Source organism: Elephantulus edwardii, unplaced genomic scaffold (genome assembly GCF_000299155.1).
Source record: "Elephantulus edwardii isolate Elephantulus edwardi_28Jun2011 unplaced genomic scaffold, EleEdw1.0 scaffold00191, whole genome shotgun sequence".
Classification (NCBI taxonomy): Eukaryota; Metazoa; Chordata; class Mammalia; order Macroscelidea; family Macroscelididae; genus Elephantulus; species Elephantulus edwardii.
Window position 1 is genome coordinate 4,648,576 of NW_006399941.1, and position 20,318 is coordinate 4,668,893.

Genomic DNA, 20,318 nt, shown 5'->3' on the forward strand with positions numbered 1-20,318 from the left:
TCTGGTATTCCCTGCTTTCAGCTAAGATCCATCTAACATCAGCTACAATATCCCTAGTACCACGACCCCTTCTAAGCCCAGCCTGGACTTCTGGCAATTCTCTGCTGATTTTGGATAATCTTCAGTAGAATCTTGCTTACTGTTATTGTTATTATTATCATTATTTTTTATGAAGTAGAGCCATCAAAGAACAAGAGTCATTAGAATATCAGTGTGAGCTGTTCTAATTCATCCAAGAGCGAATTCATGTTGTATCTACCATGGGAAATGCTTTATATAAATAAAATACGCCACCACCCTCTTACTTTGGGTAAAGAACTAATCCTTGGAGAGAGACATCATGCTGGGTAAGGAAGAGGGTTAGTGCAAGAGAGGGAGACCATGTATGAAATGGGCTGACACAGAGAGTGCTACATTAGACTTGGGTAGGACAGGGGTCTTGAGAACGATACAGGATAGCACAAGGTTCAAATGTGTTGTTCATCGGGTCTCTACCTGTCATAGGTGACTAGGTGGTACCACCACCACCCAGAAGAGAATATGATTTTGGGTAAACATTCCCTTCTAAATCTTCAAATATACTATGACATTTGCATGACTTAAAGGAGAAGGATAACATGTTTTTCTTAGTGCAACTCCACCTTCAATGTTGATAGCTCACCTCATGTTTATGAAGGTGGTGTGAGACGTTAGGCATGGCTGACTGATAAAAGTGATGTTGTGCACACAATATAGATTTCAACTTTTCTCTCAAAAGAAAACGAAATGTATTCACTTTCAGAGATAGCACAAGTTTGTTACCTTCTATTTCTCTTCTGCATGTTGCAGAGTCAGGGAAGACACACATCAGCCTCCAAGAATCAATGAGAAGACTTTTGTTTTTACTGTATAATGTGCATCTCCCCGTGGCACTGGCTTCTCACTCTGGCCCCTTCTGCACTACCCCAGGATGCCTCATTGATCTCCCCACAGCTAATGAGAACCATCCAACCAAAAAGGAATGAAATAATAACTCAGAAACATCATTTACTCTAAAGAAAAGCTTCTTAGGAAGCTCCTAAAACCTGCCCTTTGGTTTTGCGCCTTTTAAAAGCATCTTTTCTCTCTCTCCAAATCAAGCCCATGGATCATCTTTCAACTTTCTCTTTGTAGCCACATCTACATCTTTCCTGCTCCCATTCCCTCCGTCACCCCTGGTGACCACTAATCTGTTCTGTTCTCTAATTTTGTCACTTCAAGAATGTTACATAAATGGAATCATGCAGTTTGTAATTTTTGGCACCCATCAGCATTTTCCCTAAGCATAATTCTATGAAAATTTGTTGAGTCTGTTGCATGTAACTAGAGTTCATTCTTTTCTGTTGCTGAGCAGAATTCTATAGTATGATCAGCGATTTTATACAATAACCTATTACATCATGTACCAGGAAAAGCTCAGTGAGGGAGAGAAGACCCTCAAGGAGATGGACTGACAACAGTGACTGCAGCAATGGGCTGGAATCGTATGGAGATTGTGAAGATGGCACAAGATCAAGTAAGGTTTTGCTCCATCATTCATAGAGTTGTTATAAGTCATCGTAGACTTGAGAGCATTTAATGACAACCACAATTATGTTACAAGACCCCAGAATACTTTCATTTTCCTGCCTTTTCAGAACCCACTCTGGCAGGAAGGGATGGAAGCCTCTGCTTCATTACTCCCTGGTGCATATAGCAGCGCATCACTTCCATCCACATAGCCATCACTGACCACTCAGTAGGAGGACTCCAAACTGCTCTGGGGACAGGATGGGTAGGGTTCTATCTCCTCACAGGATTTACATCAACACCACAACACGGCTTTGAGTTCTATCTCTAACTATCTCATGTTGCTATTGTTGTTATGTGCAATCGAGACGTTTGTGACTCAATGATCCTATGCACAACAGCTCTGAACCCTGCTCTATCCTGAGCCAACCTTATTGTTTCAGACACACTTATTCCCATTACCCCAGTCACTAACTCAATCCATCTCATCAAGGGTCTTCCTCTCTTGTGCTGTCCCTCCACCCTCCCAAGCATGATGTCCTTCTACAAGGACTGGTCCCTCCTTGCAGCATGCCCAAAGTATGTCAGATGAAGCTTCAGAATCCTTGCCTTCAAGGATCAGCTTGGTTTCACCCTCACTAGGACGAACCTATTTGTTCTCCTCACAGACCATGGTATATTCAATACTCTTCTACAGCACCACAGCTCAAAGGCATCATGTCTCCTTCTATCATCCCTAGTCATTGTTCAGCTTTCTGACATACAGCAAGTAATTGCAAAGAGCATGGCCTAAATCAGGTGCACCTTAGTCTCCAGATTGACACTGTTGCTCTTCAATATTTTGGCAATGTCTCTGACAGCAGACTTTCTCAATGCAATCTGTCTCTTAATTTCCTAGATGCTGGTATTGAGAGTGTTGATTGTGGAGCCAAGTAAACTGAAGCTATTAGCAATCTCAGTCTCTTTACAGTCTCTATCATGGTACTGCCAACTGGCCCAGTGGTAAGAATCTTTGTTTTCTTGATGTTGAACTTCAATCCATATGAAGGCTGAAGTCCTTGACCTTCTGCAGCAAGTGTTTATGGTCCTCCTCAGTTTCAGCAAGCAAGGTTGTGTCATTTGCATAAGGCAGATTATTGGTGAGTCTTCCTCCAGTTCTTATGTCACATTTCTCTTCATTAAGCCCAACCTCCCAGATAATCTGTTGCTTCTCGATCTGTAGTATTTTCTTCTATGATTTCATGACAGCACAAAATATTAAAACAGATCACAATTATCAGTCAAGGCTTTTCTATGAGGATCTAATAAACTGCTCTAATGAAGAGGCCATGGTTGATACCACATAAATCTTCACTGAAAGCAGAGAATGCCAGAGAGATTACTTGTGTTTTATCAACTATCCAAGTGCATTTGACTATGTGTGTGGATCATAACAAATTATGGCTAACAATAAGAAGAGTGTGTAAATTCAGAACTGGGCTCATGTGAAACCTATACAGACCAAGAAGCAGTTGTCCCAACAGAAAAGGGGAACACAGCTTGGTTAAAAAAGCAGGAAAGATGTGCATCAGGGTTGGATAGTTTATATCTATTCAATTTGTATGCTGGACAGATTGGAGGAAGATTCATCAACAACCTATGTGATGCTTGAAAGACTGTTCATATTGTGGATTAAGCGTATTCCTCAAAAATAAAATAAAATACCACTAGAACCTCAGACCCAACTGAATTTTAAATATAAGGGTCCTTCATAAATATGAACAAAAAGGCTTGAAGCCTTTCTATAACTATTGCCATTTCTCCAAGTTCATAGAGTTTCCAGAGGCGTGTGGTTTAGGAAGTGGATGCCACTCCTGATTCCAAACCAGAATCAATCTGGGAGCTCCACCAAACACCGCCCATGATGGGTAATCATTATGGTGTTTGACACCCATATGGCACAGTTGTTCCATTATGGTATTTGAGACTTCCATAACTAAAGGTTCAGGGTCACAGCAAACCCAGATTACCTTAGCACAGCGAATTGACAAAAGTGCTGTACATCTTAGAAGAATGTTCCTGTTGTTGTTGTTATTGATTGCCTTCTAGCATGACTCATAGCAAACCTACAAACAAAAGGCTTGAGGCCCTCTGTAACTGGACATTTATCAAAGTACAAAGAGTTTCTGGAGGCATGTTGTTTAGGAAGTGGATGCCACTCCTGCTGGGAATTAAAATATAATCCCTGAGGCCCAACTTTTAAATACAAGGGCCCTCCAGGAAGTCTTGTTGACTCTAAACAATGAAAGAATTTTTCTTTTACTTTTCAAAGAGAAGAGTGAACTGGGAGGGCGAGGTGGGTAGGGAGAAAAGTATCATAATGAATGAATGGAAATCTAAAGTCTCTGTAAACTTTCATTAAAATTAATAATAAAAAAGAAAAAGGAAAAAAGTTCAGTATGTTACAGATTAAAAGGTAGCTTGAAAGCATTTTGGCTGTCCCAAATCCTTATTTTCATACACAAGACGATGATACTATTTATATCTTTCCTGTATTTATTCTCATTCATCTATATAATTTTGAATGGTCAGTGCTTAATTTAAGAGTTTTTCATTATGAATGAATTTCAATAGGCATACTTCTGAAAAAAAAAAAAGAGGCTTAAGTAAAAAACAACCAAACATTCCACAATGACCCTCAACCAAAACAAGAGACCCCACCTTATAGAGTCCAGCGGCTTCAGGCAGTCTCCAAAATGGAGACAAGGGCTTGGCTTTAAATACAAATGATAGATGGAGAGGAAAAATCAAGTTGTCAACTATTTCATTTTACTTCAGTCCACAACGAACACCCATGGGAGCAGCAATCAAGGAGTCAGAAGACATGTTGCATTGAGGAAATCTGCTATCAAGGACCTCTTCAAAGGGCTAAAGAAACAATGACAGTTTAACGATTTAAGTACACCTAATGTATTTTGTCCCCACACCTTTTCAATCTATATGCAGAACAGATCATCCGAGAGGCTGGGCTGTACAAGGAGAAATGTGGCATCAGGATTGGTGGAAGAATCATGACACAACCCTGCTCGCTGACACTGAGGAGGATCTGAAGCGCTTGCTGCAGAAGGTCAAGGACTGTAGCCTTCAATATGGATTGAAGCTCAACATCAAGAAAACAAAGATTCTCACCACTGGACTAACTGGCAGCATCAGTACGGATGGTGAAGAGATTGAGATAGTTAACAGTTTTAGTTTACTTGACTCCACAATCAATGCTCTTGGTAATTGCAGCCAGGAAATCAGGAGATGAATTGCATTGGGAAAGTGAGCTGTGAGGGACCTCTCAAGAGTACTGAAGATCACCTACGTCAGGCTTGAGACTAAGGTGCACCTGATCCAGGCTATGGTCTTCTCAATCACATGCTCTGCATCAGAGAGTTGGACAGTGAATAGGGATGATAGAAAGAGAATTGATGCCTTTGAGCTGTGTGGTTCTGGAGAAGAGTGTTGAATACACCATGGACTGCTAGGAGAACAAACAGGTTTGCCCTGGAGAAGGTGAAGCCGGAATGCTCCTTGGACTCAAGGATTCTGAATCTTTGTCTGACATACTTTGGGCATATTGCGAGGAGGGACTTGTCCTTGGAGAGGGACATCATGTTTGGGAGAGTGGAGGGAAGGTGCAGGAGAGGAAGACCCTCGGTGAGATAGATTGATTCTGTGAGTAGAGTGGTGGGAATGAGTGTGTTTGAGATGGTGAGGTTGGCACGGGATAGAAAGGCATTTAGGGTTCTTGTACATAGGGTCACTATGAGTTGCAAGTGACTGGATGGCACATAACAACAACAACAACAACAAAGTCATGATATTTTCAGTTGTTTCCTGTGCATCTGGAAGTCGGACAACAAATAAGACTGAGAGAACAATCAATGCTTTTGAATTATGTTATCAAGTAGTATTGAATATTCTACAGAATGCCGAAAGAACAGCTAAATCTGTTTTTTGAGGTGATGCAACCAGGGTATCTCTTAGAGGCAAAGATGGTAAGATTTTCTCTCACATGTTGTTATTGTTATGTGCCATCGAGTTGTCTACAACCCAAAGTGACCCTATTATGTACAGCAGCTCTGAATCCTGCCCTGCCCTGAGTCAGTCTCACTAATTTTGACACACAAACACCCATTGCTCCAATTACTGTATCAATCCATCTCATCCGGGGTCTTCCTCTTCTGTGCTGTCTTTCCACCCTTCCAAGCATGATGCCTTCTCCAAGGACCAGTCTCTCCTGGCCACATGCCCAAAGTGTGTGAGATGGAGCTTTAAAATCCTAGCCACCAAGAGAAACTTGTTTTCACCCTCTCCAAGACAGACCTATTTGCTTTCTTATTACTCCATTATATGTTCAACTCATCTCCAGCACCACAATTCGAAGGCATCGAGTCTTCTTTTGTCATCCTTAGCCACTGGCAAGCTCTCTGAAGCCTAATACTTTAGGTGTATTGTCAGGAGGGGCCAGTTCTTGGAAAAAATACATCATTGTGGAAAGGTGGAATCCGGCCAGAGAAAGACAGAAAGATCCTCAGCAAGCTGCACTGACACGGTGACTGTACCGAAGGGGTGGAGCACACCAGAGAATGTGAAGATGGAGCAAGATAGGGCAAGGTTCATAGGGTGGCTCTGAGACGTAGTCAACTCAACAGCACCTAGTATCAGTGGCTACACCCCATTTCCTAGCAGGGCCTTCATGGTGAGAACTAGAGACTCTTCCACCAACCTGCAGCTACCTCTGAAACCTGGCCTCAAGTATGCACTCCAGTCAATCCTTCTCTTTAGACGAGGCAGGGAATTCTCATGGAGTATTTAGCTGTAAACCCAAAGGCCACATCTCTGTGGTGGTTCAATCCACTAGCAGTTCTGCAGGGAAAAGGACAGTCTTCTCCTGTGCTACTTACAACCTCCCAAAGTCCCCCTGGACAGTCATCTAGGAGTTTAGTTCCAACTCAAGGTAATAAAAAGGAGAGAACAAGTAGGAAGAGCTTCGAGCCATAAATCAATCTGAATCTGATGCCCAGTTTAATACTCTTTACATTCTCTCTATTGATGTTTCTCCTGAGTATGGTAAAGAGATCTCAATTTGCTTTGCTTTTTACCTGTGTCCAAGTTCATGGGCAATGGTGAAAGCCAGAGGAAGTCCAGAATCTTCATTGATGTTACAGCTCTGGTGAGGCTGGCACATTCCCGACAGGTGGGACAGACCCAGAGTCTCGCAGGGACGATTAACACCAGCACAGATATCTTTTCTGAAAGCAGAGGACAGAGATGCGTAAGTGTTCAAGATCACATCTGAAAAACCTCTCCTCAAAAAATTAGTTAGGTCTTAACTCACATCTGTAACAAGAAAAGCATGTTTCAAAACAAAATAGAGGTGAGCTCTGGTGTCCTAGTGGCAAGAAGCTGCACTGCAATCCCAGAGGTGTGAGGTTCAAATTCAGCAGATGCTTTGCTGGAGAAGGAGGAACAAGGAGTAGTTTGGTTTAATCCTCTCCAAGATGAATCTGTTTGTTTTCCTGGCAGTCCATGGTACATTCAGTACCCTTCTCCAGCACCACAGCTCAAAAGCATCAACTCTCCTTCTGTCCTCACTAGTCATTGTCCAACTCTCTGATGCATAACAAGCGATTGCAAAGACCAGGACCTGTATCAGGCGCACCTTAGTCTCCAGAGAGACACCGTTGTTCCTGAGTACTTTAGAGAGGTCCCTAACAGCAGACTTTCCCATCACGATATACTTTTTGATTTCCTGACTGCTGGTGCCAAGAGTGTTGACTGTGGAGCCGAGCAAACTGAAGCTGTGAACAATCTCAATCTCTTAGCCATCCATCCTGATGCTGCCAATTGGTCCAGTGGTGAGAATCTTTGTCTTCTTGACATTGAGCCTCAGTCCATACTGAAGGCTGCAGTCCTTGACCCTTCGCAGCAAGTGCATGAGGTCCTCCTCAGTTTCAGCAAGCAGGGTTGTGTCATCTGCATAATGCAGATTGTTAATAGATCTTCCACCAATCCTGATGCCACAATTCTCATAGAGCCCAGCCTCCCAGATAATCTGCTCTCCATACATGTTGAAAAGGTATGGAGACAGGATGCATCCCTGGCGTACACCCTTCCCAATTTTGAACCATGCAGTGTTACCCTGCCCTGTTCTGACGACTGCCTCTTGGTCCAAGTATAGGTTTCGCATTAGCACAATTAAATATTCTGGGATTCCCATTCTTTTCAGAGTCAGTCACAGTTTGTTATGATCCACACAGTCAAATGCCTTTGCATAATCAATGAAACACAGATAGACATTCTTCTGGTATTCCTTGCTTTCAGCCAAGATCCATCTAACATCAGCAACAATATCCCTAGTACCACGAACCCTTCTAAACCCAGGAAACAATTTAAAATTCACTGAGATTATGCCAATTTAATTTCTTGATTATTCAATCTCACCAACACCAAAAAACCCCCCAATTATATTTTGGCATGCATCTTATTTTGAGCTGCTTTGAATCTTGATTTTAAGAAGTCAAATGATATTATTTCATCATAAAAAGAAAAAGATTTGATTGGAAATTGACGTTAATTTGAACTGTTCAATAGGGACAAGCAGGGATAGTAGGGATTTTTTTAATATAGAAGACTCATACATCTGTCTTGGAGAAAGTGTAACCAGGCTGCTCCTTAGAGACAAGCATGGTGGAATGTCATCACATGTATGTTGGTTATGTTACCAGGAAGGGCCAGTCCTTGGACAAAGACATCAACCCGGGAAAGGTGGTGGACCAGAGAAAGAGAGGATGATCCCCAATGAGATGGATTGCCACAGTGCCTGTAACAACGGGCTGGAGCATATTGGAGACTGTGAGGATGGTGCTTCATCGGTCGGGATTTAATCTATTGCTCAAAAGATCTATGACTATACAGTGTAGTGGATTTGACAGCACCTAACAGTAACAATTTTTAAACTCATGAATCTGCTATTTACAGACAAAGCACCTAACCCTATTCCTCCTCCAGAGACAAACTCCATTGTCTAACTAGCCCCACTACCCTAATAAAATTACATGAGAGTGGGTCTATGCCATTGTCACGCGTGCACATGCAGGCCAGCATCTTTCCTGCTCTTGCTACCAGGATCTCGATTTTTGCCCTGCTGTTATTGTGCACCGTCGAGTCAGATCCGACCCATCGCTGACTCTCTGGTGGGTTTTCAGAGGAAGTTAATCACACAGGAAGAGACTGCCCATCCTTCTCTCATGGAACAGCTGCTGGGTTCAAACCAGCACAGCTTCTTGCCACAAGAGCTCCTTCTCGATTTTGCCCTTACCCATGCAAAACAAAGGAAATGTTCCTACAAACCAAGAAAACACCAGTTTTAACTTATAAAAACATCCTCCCATAGCAGATTAGTTATCACTTCTAATTCAAAACAAGAGTTTGGAAAGAGTCTTTAACTAGACATCTGATCTTCTTCAGCTCAAGAAAAGCCACTCTTGTACTGGCCCAAATGTCCCTTCTTTTACAGAGATGCTGAGTCTCAGCTTCTTATTAACTATCAGTTCTCAGGGTTTGTGTGGACATCCCGTTCTTAAGATAGATAGTCTCCTGCTTTGTGTAAATTGGGCTGTGGAAAGATCCTGAGTTCGAGACACTTTTGAGTGTGGACTTCTCTAGAACATGACAGTGGCTGAACAAAAGGCTTGAGAGTGAGGAGTCTCAGGACAGTATTAGCCCTGAGTCCAGACTCTCACTGATGGCAGTACAGGCTGGGTGGATCAGTACAGGAGAGCGAGTTAGATCACACAGCCGGAGAGCTGTAGTCAAGTTTTGGATGTGCCAGAGGACCAGCATGCCATACCCCTTCCCCATCCCTCCTGTATGGTGTGCTCATTATTATGTCACTGAAACAGACAAAGTCTTCTCAGAGCTGCTGAGAACGAACAGATGAACAGTGTGTGCTGCTAACTCACTGACCATCTCATCCTCCTACAGCAAATGGCCAGCTCTAAGTGCTCTTTGAGTGCCTATGGGCATCGAGATTAAAGAAGAAAAAGAGGAGTAGCAAAAGAATTATTGGAGAATTATTTCAGTCAAGGGAATAAGTTCTAAAAAGAAAAGAGCTATCCTCTCACCATGCATTGGGGAAAATGTTTGTTGTCTTTCATCTACTAATCTCATGTCATTGGTGGTACGATGAACCAAATCTACTTTCTCTTGAATTCAACTCTGTGGAGAACTCTATTAAAGTGGATTTCAGGATGGTCTCCCAGAGGCAGAGCTCAGACTCTTTCCTCTCTCCCTCTTCTTCCCTTCTAGAATGTACTCATTCTTTTAGCCAGTAATTTACACCTGGGAGTGATTCCATCCCCATTCCTTCTCCAGCACCAAACACACAGGTAAAATGTGGTTCAGTCTGAAGACAAGCTTGACTCTCACAGCCTGAGAGACCTCGGCTGCTACAGACGACTCATAAGTAGAGGACAGTTGTTGTTGAAGGTGGTAGTGAAGTGGGTGCCGTACAGTTGACTATGACTCATAGGGACAGATGATGAACAATAGATCTGAATGTGTCCAATTCTGTACCATCCTCTGCATCTCTGATAGGTTCAAACCCCCTGTTACAGTCACTATATGGATGCTGCTAAATATCCCTCACAGGACAGGACAGGACAGCTCTTTACAATAAGTAATATCTGGTTTCAAATGACAATAATGTTAAGAAGTCCTGCTTTAGAATTTTAAATACTCTCCCTTGTTGAGCAAGTAGCAAGGTTCATCAATCTTTCATGAAACTGGATCCCTTTTCTAAGAAAATAAGATGATCAGAATTTAAAAGAGAAAAAAGAAGCAAACCCATCAGATGTTTGTTGGCTAACAGTTGCGAGTCTAGCTGTTAATGCTGTTTTTGTTATGTGCCATCGAGTCACTTGTGATTCAGGAGCAACCCTATGTACAACAGCTCTGAAGCCTGCCCTGTCCTGAGCCAATCCCACTGATTCTGACACATCAACCCCCACAACCCCAGTTACTGTATCAATCCATCGCACCTGGGGTCTTCCTATCCTGTACTGTCACTTCACCCTTTAAGCATGACGTCCTTCTCCAAGGACTGGTCCCTCCTGGGAACGTGCCCAGAGTACGTGCTACAGAGCTTCGGAATCCTAGCCTCCAAGGAGACAATTAGTTTCACCCTTTCCAAGACAAATCTATTGGTTTTCTTGGAAGTCCACAGAATTAAGAGTATGGTTGTTAATGGTTCATGTTAATTGTTAAGAATATGGTTGCTCGAGTCAAACTCCTAGATTTAAGTACCACTGGCAAAAATAAGATTTTAGACAACAGATATAGCCAACTAATTTCTCTAGCTATAAAATAGTAGTGATTAATTGTAGTCAACCCTTAATATACTGCGGAGATTCTAGAGGCCTAGTGTATGGGGAGTTGAGCTGCCAACCCAATGGCAGGAGGTTGGACCCACCAACTTCTTTGAGGTAGTAAGATGGGCAATCTCCTTCCATGTGATTTACTATCTCTGAAAACTTGGTGGAGTGTCAGTTAAGGATTGGATGAAAGTGAAAAGATAGCTGTTGTAATGTTCTAAAGGGTTTGGCCTTATCAAGCATCCCACAACAGTCTGTTCTCATTAACCCATCTGCTTCTTGGTGTAGCCATGAGAGGAGCACCTACTTCTGCTCAAGCAGGAAAGGTTTCCAGAGAAAACACTGCCAGGAGCCGAAGCTCCTAGCTCCCCAGAGCCCCTTCTACACTCACTTCAACTCATTCCCCAGCTCATTGGTACTTGAGGCGAGGCTAATGTAATCTGTTTACAGTAGAGTTCCCTTGGGACATGTTTGCATTTAACCAGGGTATTAATGCTTTTATTCCAAAGAGGAATTCTGATGGTTGAACTTTTATGTAAAAATAAAGTGGAGAGTTAACCAAGATTGAGATTGATGATGATTATTTGAATCATAGCCTGTAGGCATCCTATGCATTAGGATGATCCTGGCAAAGGGACAGATAGATGGCAGGGCCAGAATGAGGCAGCATGTCCTTCCAAGGACAACCCACACCCAGAGCCAGGATGGTCCAGTGCCCAAGATTCCCCTGAAGTGAGGTTGTGGGTCCACCAGCGTCCTCTGACACACACCCTGCACCCATTGTTTCTGAATCAGCATGGTGGTGTTCACTCGCTCCCCTTTGTGAGGATGCAAACCCTCCCTTCATCTAAAACCAAAACCAAACCCAACCTGCTGCAGTGGAACTGATTCTGATTTATGACAACACCATAGACGGCTCCATTGGGTGTTCTTGCAATTGCTATACAATGCTGATGGCCTACAATGCAAAGGCAGATGGTTCAAATCTACCAGCTAGCTACTTCATGGGAGAAAGACGAGCGATCTCCCCCCGGGGAATTTACGGTCTCTGAAAAGGCACTGAAGGGCCAGCGAAGGGTCAGTTCCAACCTAAGGGCACACAATAACTCACTGTAGAATCAGTTCCGACTCTTAATGACCCACCTTTGGGTTTCCAAGGCTGTGAATTGCAATGGAAAGAGACCGCCCATCTTTTCTCTACAGAGCCACTGGTGGACTCTAACTACGAGGGATGTGCGGCCTTCAGGTAAGCAGCACAGCTCCATACAGACTATGCTACCAGAGCTCTACTCTACATTAGTTGTTGTGTGCCATTGGCCATAACTGATCCTCCAGCAAGTTTTTAGAAGCACTGAATCCCTTGGGAGGAGTTGTTTATCTTTCTTCTGTGGAACAACTGGTGGATTTGAATTCCATGCCTTTGGATTTGTGACACAGCTTCTTATCGCTAGACCACTAGTAGCCACATGCAAACCATTTGTGACAGCCAGTGTTTGGAATCAAGCCAACTGCTGTTAAGATTCTGACTCATGATGATCCCATATGTTTGCAGAGACACTCTGCTCTATAGGTTTTCAAAGCTACATGGTTTTGGTGTTATTTTTTAATTTTCAATTTTAAAAAAAATTTTCTTTTATTATGTGTGTGTGTGTGTGTGTGTGTGTGCGTGTGTACCATTAAATCAGATCTGACTGGTACAGGAGGAGATGGTCCCTCCTTCTATAGCAGAGAATCTGGTGGATTCGAACCGCACACCTCTGGGATTAAAGCTGCCTGTTTTGAAGATAGATTGTTAGGTCTTTCTTCAGAGGTGCTTCTGGGTGGTAGTTGAGTGTGTAACCTTAGTGCCGCCCAGTGACTCCTGAAGAGTGCCTGGTGTATTATAGGTGTTCAATAAATGCTAACTGAATGAACAAACATTCACAAATAACTATGAACAAACAACACCTCCAAGGAGCTGGGGCTGACCATGAAGCACACTGACTCTTACAGTCAGTCAGAATGACTGGGGAAAAAAACCACCTCCGAGCCAGAACCCAACAAACACCAATATTCTTTATAAACTTTCACTCCAATCACAATTTAAAAAAAATAATAAAAGTACTTTTTGAAAAGGTCACTGACTTTCCACTCCAATGTAATAGACCTGGCTGGTGGCCCAGAGTTGAGCTTTGGTCAGGACACAGCCCTATCTTGAGGAGCAGAAAAGGCACAATGATACCTCTCTGCCTCCACAGAATACAGTCCTCTCCACACATCCTGGTCTCAACCTCAGCCAGAGATTTGCTAGTAAGAGGACTGATTACTGTAGCAACCACTGCAAGCTTCTAAATGGAAAGAAAACACAACAGAAGAAAAGATTAGCCATCTCACTGGTTACAAATTTCAGAAGTCATTAAAGAGAATTGATGAACACAATGCCTGCTGATAGAGCTGTATGGAAGAGCATGAAGTCACTAATGAATGTGAAATCACCAGTGGAATAAGAAAGGGGCCGGCCATCTGTCAGATGATATGCTTTATTAAGCTATGTTTATTAAGATAGCTCTTAATTTTATGACAAAAGTGTTTATCAAATTTGAGAGATCAGGCTCATCTGAAAAAAAAAATCAATAGATAAACTGTGACCATAGACTTTGCCCACCTGAGAAAATTCTTCAAGCAAACTGATACTTTACACAACAGAGTTATGCCATAAATGAGGCTTTAAGGGTTTACCAGACGGCCTGTGTCCCTGTCACCTAAAGACGATGAGTCTTACTATACTATAACCCACATCCATCACGGTGCCTTTTCCCAGGCAATTGCCATAATGAAGTCTTCTCCTCTTCTCCCTTTTGTTTCTCTCTCTTCCTTTTATTTCTCTCTCTCTCTCTCTCTCTCTGTGTGTGTGTGTGTGTGTGTGTTACAGCTAATGAAGCTAACTCCTGAGGTCACAATCAGCCTGCAGCCCTCCCACGTCCTGCCCTTACCCTGAGTTACCTGGTGAGAAGGACAGCCACGTCGTGATGGGCAGGGTTGAGGTCACTCTTGGGGTTGATGCTCTTCTGCCACTTACAGAAGCTGGACAGTGTCTTCTCTGCGTGGTGCACTATTTTCAGACCTTGCTGGAGAAAGAAGATGAAGAGATTACCCAGGCTGGGTAGTTGGTTCAGGGTCCACAGAGATTCAAAGGGGAGAGGAGTCTGGGGTCAGAGCCCTGGTTCAGCAGGAGTTGGCAGAGGCCAAGGCCCTCCTCTGGGCTGACTCTGTTCTGATTCCTGCTTTTGTCAGGCTTTCTAGTATAAGAACCTGGAGAGAAAAACTTCAGGACGGAATTCATCACTGGAACAAGCAGCTCTTGGAGAAACAATTGAAAATCTGTTCGCAAGAACCAGCATCTGTTCAAAGTTCTATTTCTAGTTGCCTTCTGCCTGCTAATACAAAACAAACCACAAAAATGATGACGATTTCTAATGAAAAACAAATAGATTTTCAAGAAAAAGCTCCAAGAGAATTCAGGGAAGCTGGAGTGGCCAGGGAAGCTTTTTAAACCATGGTTTCCATTCTGGTTTGGTTGGTGTGGGTTAAGGGTGGAGGGTGATTTAATCTCGCCAGGTTTTAAGAGTCAGGACAATTGAGATGCTGACAATAACCAGGATGCTGTAACATAGATTCCCCAGAATGCATCTTCTAGGGCTTCAGGGACTGAGCCCAGCCTCCGAGAGACCCATCTAAGGCATGGCTTCTAGTTCCAAATTATCTGGAGAAAGGAAAAGAGATAATCTGATGTAGAAGGACTCTCGTCTAATTTGAATTTCTAAAGGGGACAAATTCCTTTCTCCTGCCGCATTCCTTCAGAATTTGTGATAGTTAACTTCATATGTCACTTTGGCTAGGCTATGAGGCTATGATTCTCAGTGAAGTAGACAAATACTAAGCTAGTTGCTATTCCTTAATGTAATCAGTCAGAGAGAAAATTATATAACTTTAATATACACAATTATATCATCTCTCTCACTATATACATAGAGATAGCATATAATCTCAATCTCCTCCCCTCCCCCCGTATGTTTTAGGTGTCCTTGAGTCAAGTGTGACCCATAATGACCCTACAAACAGCAGAGCTGGACTTTGTTCTATTCTGAGCCATCCTCACACTTCCTGACACATTAGAGCTCATAGCAGCAGTCATTGTGTCAATCCACCAAACGGAAGGTCTTCCTCTCCTTCACCAACCCTCTGCCTTTTTGAGCATCAGGTCCCTCTCCTGGGAATAGTCCCTCTTAGCAACATGGCTGGAGTAAGTGAGGTGAGACTTTATCATCCTTGCCTCCAAGTAGCACTCTAGTTGCACCTTCCTGAAAACATATCTGTTTGTTCTTTTGGATGTTCACGAGATGTTCAATACTCTTCTCCAATACCACAGCTCAAAGGCATCAATTCTTCTGTCATCCTTATTACTTGTCAAGCTCTCAGACATAGCATGTGATCAGAAAGACTGTGGCCTGAATCAGACACATCTTAGTCCTCAAACTGACACCATTACTCCCCAATTTGGAGAGGCCCCTGACTGCAGACTTTCCCAGTGCAATACATCTCCTGATTTCCTGACTGTTGATACCAAGGGTGTTGATTGTGGACCCAAGTAAGATAAAATAATTGACAACTTCATCTATCATGATGTAGCCTATAGGCAGAGTGGGAAGAATTTCCCCCCCTTGATGTTGAGATACAATCCATATTGAAGGCTGTATGTATTTATTTCTTGATCTTTTGCAATAAGTGCTTCACGTCCTTTTCATTTTCAGCAAGCAAGACTGTGTAATCTGCATAATGCAGATTATTGATGAGTCTTCCTCTGATTTGAAGCCACATTCTTCTTCATAGAGTCCAACTTCTTAAATAATTTGCTTAGCATACAGATGGAATAGGTATGGAGTGACAATAAAACCCTGACAAACTTCCTTCTGAATTTTACATTATGCAGTGTTCCCTTGCTCTGCTCACACAGCAGCCTCTTGGTCTAAGTATAGGTTTCACATGAGCACAATTAAGTGTCCTGAGATTCCCAGTCTTCTCAATGTTAGCCATAATTTGTTATGATACACTCAGTCAAATGTCTTTGCAGAGTAAATAAAGCCATAAAAAGACATTCTTCTGGTATTCTTTATTTTCAGCCAGGATCCATCTGACATCAGCAACATATCCCTGGTGTCACAGCCTCTTCTAAATCCTGTTTGAACTTCTGGTAGTTCCCTATTATTGTTCTGGCTGTTTTTGAAGGATCTTCAGTAGTAGTTTGCTCACATGATACTGTTTGATAGTTTCCAACTTTTTAAAAAAAGTATCTATGAATATATACATAACTTTTTTACCTTACATTTTTTTTCTTCTTTTAGGGGAAGATAATCTGAGAAAACACTCATAAATTCAAAGATAATGAGAATATATATATATATATATATAAAATTACACACACATACACACATATATAATGTTGTTGTTATGTGCCCTTGAGTCACATGCATTGACCCTATAAACAACAGCTCTGTAGGCTGCCCTGTCCTGAGCCAGTCTTATTGACTTTGACATGCCTACTTCCAAAATCCCCATTAATGTATTAATCCATCTCATCCAAGATCTTCCTATCTTGTCCTGTTCCTACACCCTTCCAAGTCTGATGTCCTTCTCCAAAAACTGGTCCCTCCTGAGAACATGCCCAAAGTATGTGAGATGATAGAAGGAGAATTGATGATTTTGAGCTTTGGTGCTGGAAAAGAATATTGAATATACCATGGACTGCTAGGAGAACAAACAACTTTGTTCTAGTGAGGGTGAAACCAGGCTGCTCCTTGAAGGTAAGGATTCTGAAGCCTCGTCTGACATACTTTGGACATGTTGCAAGAAGGAACCAGCCCTTGGAGAGGGACATTATGCTTGGGAGGGTGGAGGGATAGTGCAGAGAGGAAGACGCTTGATGAGATGGACTAATTCACTAGGGTAATGGGGATAGGCGTGTTGGAGACAATAAGATTGGCAAGGGATGGAGCAAGGTTTAGGGCTATTGTCCATAGGGTCACTACGAGTTGCAAACAACACAACAGCACATAGCAACAATAACAATGGCTTTCCTCCCCACTTTGGAAGAACTTACAAATCAATCCATAGGTACCTTATTAAGAAAAACGGACTATTTAGGAATATTTTCCTTGTTCTTGAACCAAATTCAATGGAAGCAAGGACATCTTCGTGGCAGAGGAGAAAGCAGTTATTTCCCAGATGCTGCATAACATTTCCCAGATGCTTGCCTTCCTCCAATAATCCGTCACCACAAATCATTTTCCAAAAAAGAATTCAGGAGTCATATATGTTAAACCATCTCAGTCACAAAATGAGAATATTAATGTCTTTTACAAAATCTATTTCATCTCAGATTCCTTTATGGATTTCTCCTATGTTCCTCCTTCCCTTACTTAGCTCATTCTCAGTCAGAATGACCTTTCTGTAAATCACTTATATTCTGCTGACTAACTAATACATTTGGAAGCTGGAGTGGCATGCCTCTGGAAACTCTATGAACTTTGATAAATGTTGATAGTTATAGAACGCTTCAGGCCTCGAAGGCAATCAACAATAACAGCAGCTAATACATAGCTTAGCTCATTCCAAATCACTTTTGGCATTCAGACTCATATGTACATATCTCTAGATTCATCTCGCTCTAGACGATGCCACAGGTATCTCCAGTGCAGAATCCCCAACATCCTTTCACTCCACATTAACTCACTCTTCTTCCTGGAACCTGTCTTGGTTGTAGAAACTATAACCCTAGTTTTGCAGTCTATATCATGCTTGCCTACATGTCCCCTCTCGCTCCATATCCTACCCCAGCTGTCATAGTGGTGCAGTAGGTCAAGAATTGAGCTGCTAAGTGAAAGGTCTGTGGTTTGAACCCACCAGGTGCTGCATGGAAAAAATGTTAAGTCTGCTCCTACATATTTACAGCCTGGGAAACTCTATCAAGTAGGGCTGCTATGGCTTATAGGGCTCCTATGAGCTCAGATGAACTCAACGGTACTCGGTGAGTCGTGAGTGATCTGTCCTAGTGTGCTGCTAAGTTTTCTTTCTGTCTTTACTGCCTTACTTTCTTAGCTCAAAGCCACGTCATTTTATGGATTGCTGCAACATCTCCTAATTAATCTGCTTTATCCCTTGCCTTCTTAAATCCAGCCTCCTCACTGCTGCCAGAATGATCTAGTCAGAACGAAAGTCTGTTGACATCATGGCACATGGCTCAAGAGCCTTGCCTGCAGGCTAGCCTGCAGGACCATCTTGCATTTGCAAGCTCACAGCTAATTCTCTAGAAGTCTTAAAACTGCTGATTACCACCAGCCTGACTCCTACACACCATGTGGTTTCTTACTTGTCTCTCTTCAAACTGTTCCCTCTGTCTAGGATGCCTTTCTTCTTTTAATTTTTAACCAAACCCTTTAATCTATCCAACTCTCATTCATTCTTTAAGATTCAATTCAGTCATTTCTAGGAAGCCTTCGCATCCGCTGCAATATGGACTAGTTTTCCCCAATACATTCTGCACACAATTGGTTCAATGTAAAGACTTGCTGCATTAAAATGATCACCCTGCAGGCTTGTTTTCCTCCTTAGCTCCTTACAAAACACAACTGGAGTTTATTCCTCTTCTCAGGTCAGACACTGCAATTAGCCTGCCCCACAGCAGGAATACTGACTAACCGCAGGACCCACACCATCACCTTAAGGAATGAAGGAGAGATTGAGAGTACATCTGCTGAGCAAGCAAAAGTGAACATCACCTTGGCAAGGGGTTTATTTTATTTTATTTCATTTTATTTAATAATTTTAATGAACATTCACAGAGAGTTTGGATTTCCATTCATTCATTGCTGCACTTCTCTACCCACAAGGGGTTTTGTGGTCAGTCTGAAAGTAAGAGAAAGGACCTCTGGGTGATTAGAGAAGAGTAAGGAAAGGCATCAAGAGTCCAAAAATAAAGTAGAAAGCCTGAGATAATTGTTCTGGACAAGAAACAGCTGCTACACAATTCTCCATAGGTTTCTGACATCCCTTCTTCTCATCTGTGCAGAGCCACTGACAGCTTCTCTTCTGGGCTGTTTCTCAAGGACACTGGTATGAAAACAGCCTTGGAAGACAGAGACGGAGTCTTCCTCCAGGGAAGAAGACAGACTGGTTTGATGTCCAGAAGAATAGCAATAATGACTCCCCCAGAGCAAAGGTTGTCCAAGTCAGCATAAATTCTCTTTAAAGAATCATAGTTTACCTATCCTGGGGCTCCATGGCTCTGATAAGACCTACTGTGAGTGTAGCATCCACATCATCCTTTGTTGGGCTTGAAGGGGCACGAGGGACAGATGCAAACATGAAGCTCATGCTGTCCATTCTATCATGAATAACCAAATTCTTCGTCTCTGACTCAGAAGTCTCCTGTTCTTTAGTAGCATACCTGACTGTGCAGACACAGAACAACATCATGAACTCTTGATCACATTTAGCAGGAATGAAGGAAGACAAAAGACAGCCAACAGTCAAGCACGCATTAGGATCACATCAAAGCTGGATTATCTAAACACATAGCCAGGTCTCCATGGTGACTGACATTTTTTCTGCCTGCTGAGAAAGGCAGAAGTAAAAAGATCTCAAGAGAGGGGATGCTTCTTATGTACAAGCTTTCCTACAACAGCAATTCCAGAAGAGTGGTGCTGTTGCTATTGTTAGGAGCCATTGAGTCACAACATCCCTAGAAACAGCACCTCTGCACCTGGCCCTGGCCCATGCCCATGCCACCCTCCCGATCTCTGAGATGCTCAAGCCCAAGCATCTTGGAGATAGTCACGGATGAGGGGGGACAATGGAGTTGTGAAGTCTGCCCTGGAAATCTTGCCTGTTTGCGTGTTTTCTCTCCGTTTCATTTGTTGTTCTAGTTGTTGATCCAAAGCAAGTGTACACTTACTTAACTGAGATGCTGAGTTTAGAACTTTCATTCTACAATACAGGTCACGTAACACAACTGAAGTGACAGTAGCTTCAGGCTGCCTTTTCACATTCCCATTACACAATGTAACTCTTGCAGGAGGCTTTAATTGAATACATTTGCTTCCACCCTCCTCAGCCTCTTAATCTCCAAGTCTCACAAGGTGTTGAGTCGAAGAAACACAAGCTTTACTTTTTTGCATGCACTTGATCTCTAGAGCCTTGGGAAGGGTACTTCATTAAGCCTTCAGACCAAGTAGTCTGAAGTCAGCACAAGATGCAAACGGCTTCATATAGTAGACGCTGGCTCCAAGAGAATCCCTAGCCCTGAGAGAGATGCAAATCAAGACAACCATGAGATATCATCTCACTCCAGTAAGA

The 20,318-nt window shown here is 42.6% G+C and overlaps 1 protein-coding gene across 1 annotated transcript in view; it reads right to left on the minus strand.

Annotated features, from left to right (window-relative positions):
- Positions 1-20,318, minus strand: part of ADAMTS12 (ADAM metallopeptidase with thrombospondin type 1 motif, 12) — a 680,205-nt gene that overhangs the window by 238,459 nt on the left and 421,428 nt on the right. The window contains exons 6-7 of the mRNA XM_006896807.1: positions 13,911-14,035; positions 6,657-6,806 (exon numbers count right to left, since the gene is read on the minus strand). Of these exons, the coding sequence (XP_006896869.1) occupies positions 6,657-6,806; positions 13,911-14,035 (275 nt within the window). The remainder of the gene's footprint in view (positions 1-6,656; positions 6,807-13,910; positions 14,036-20,318) is intronic.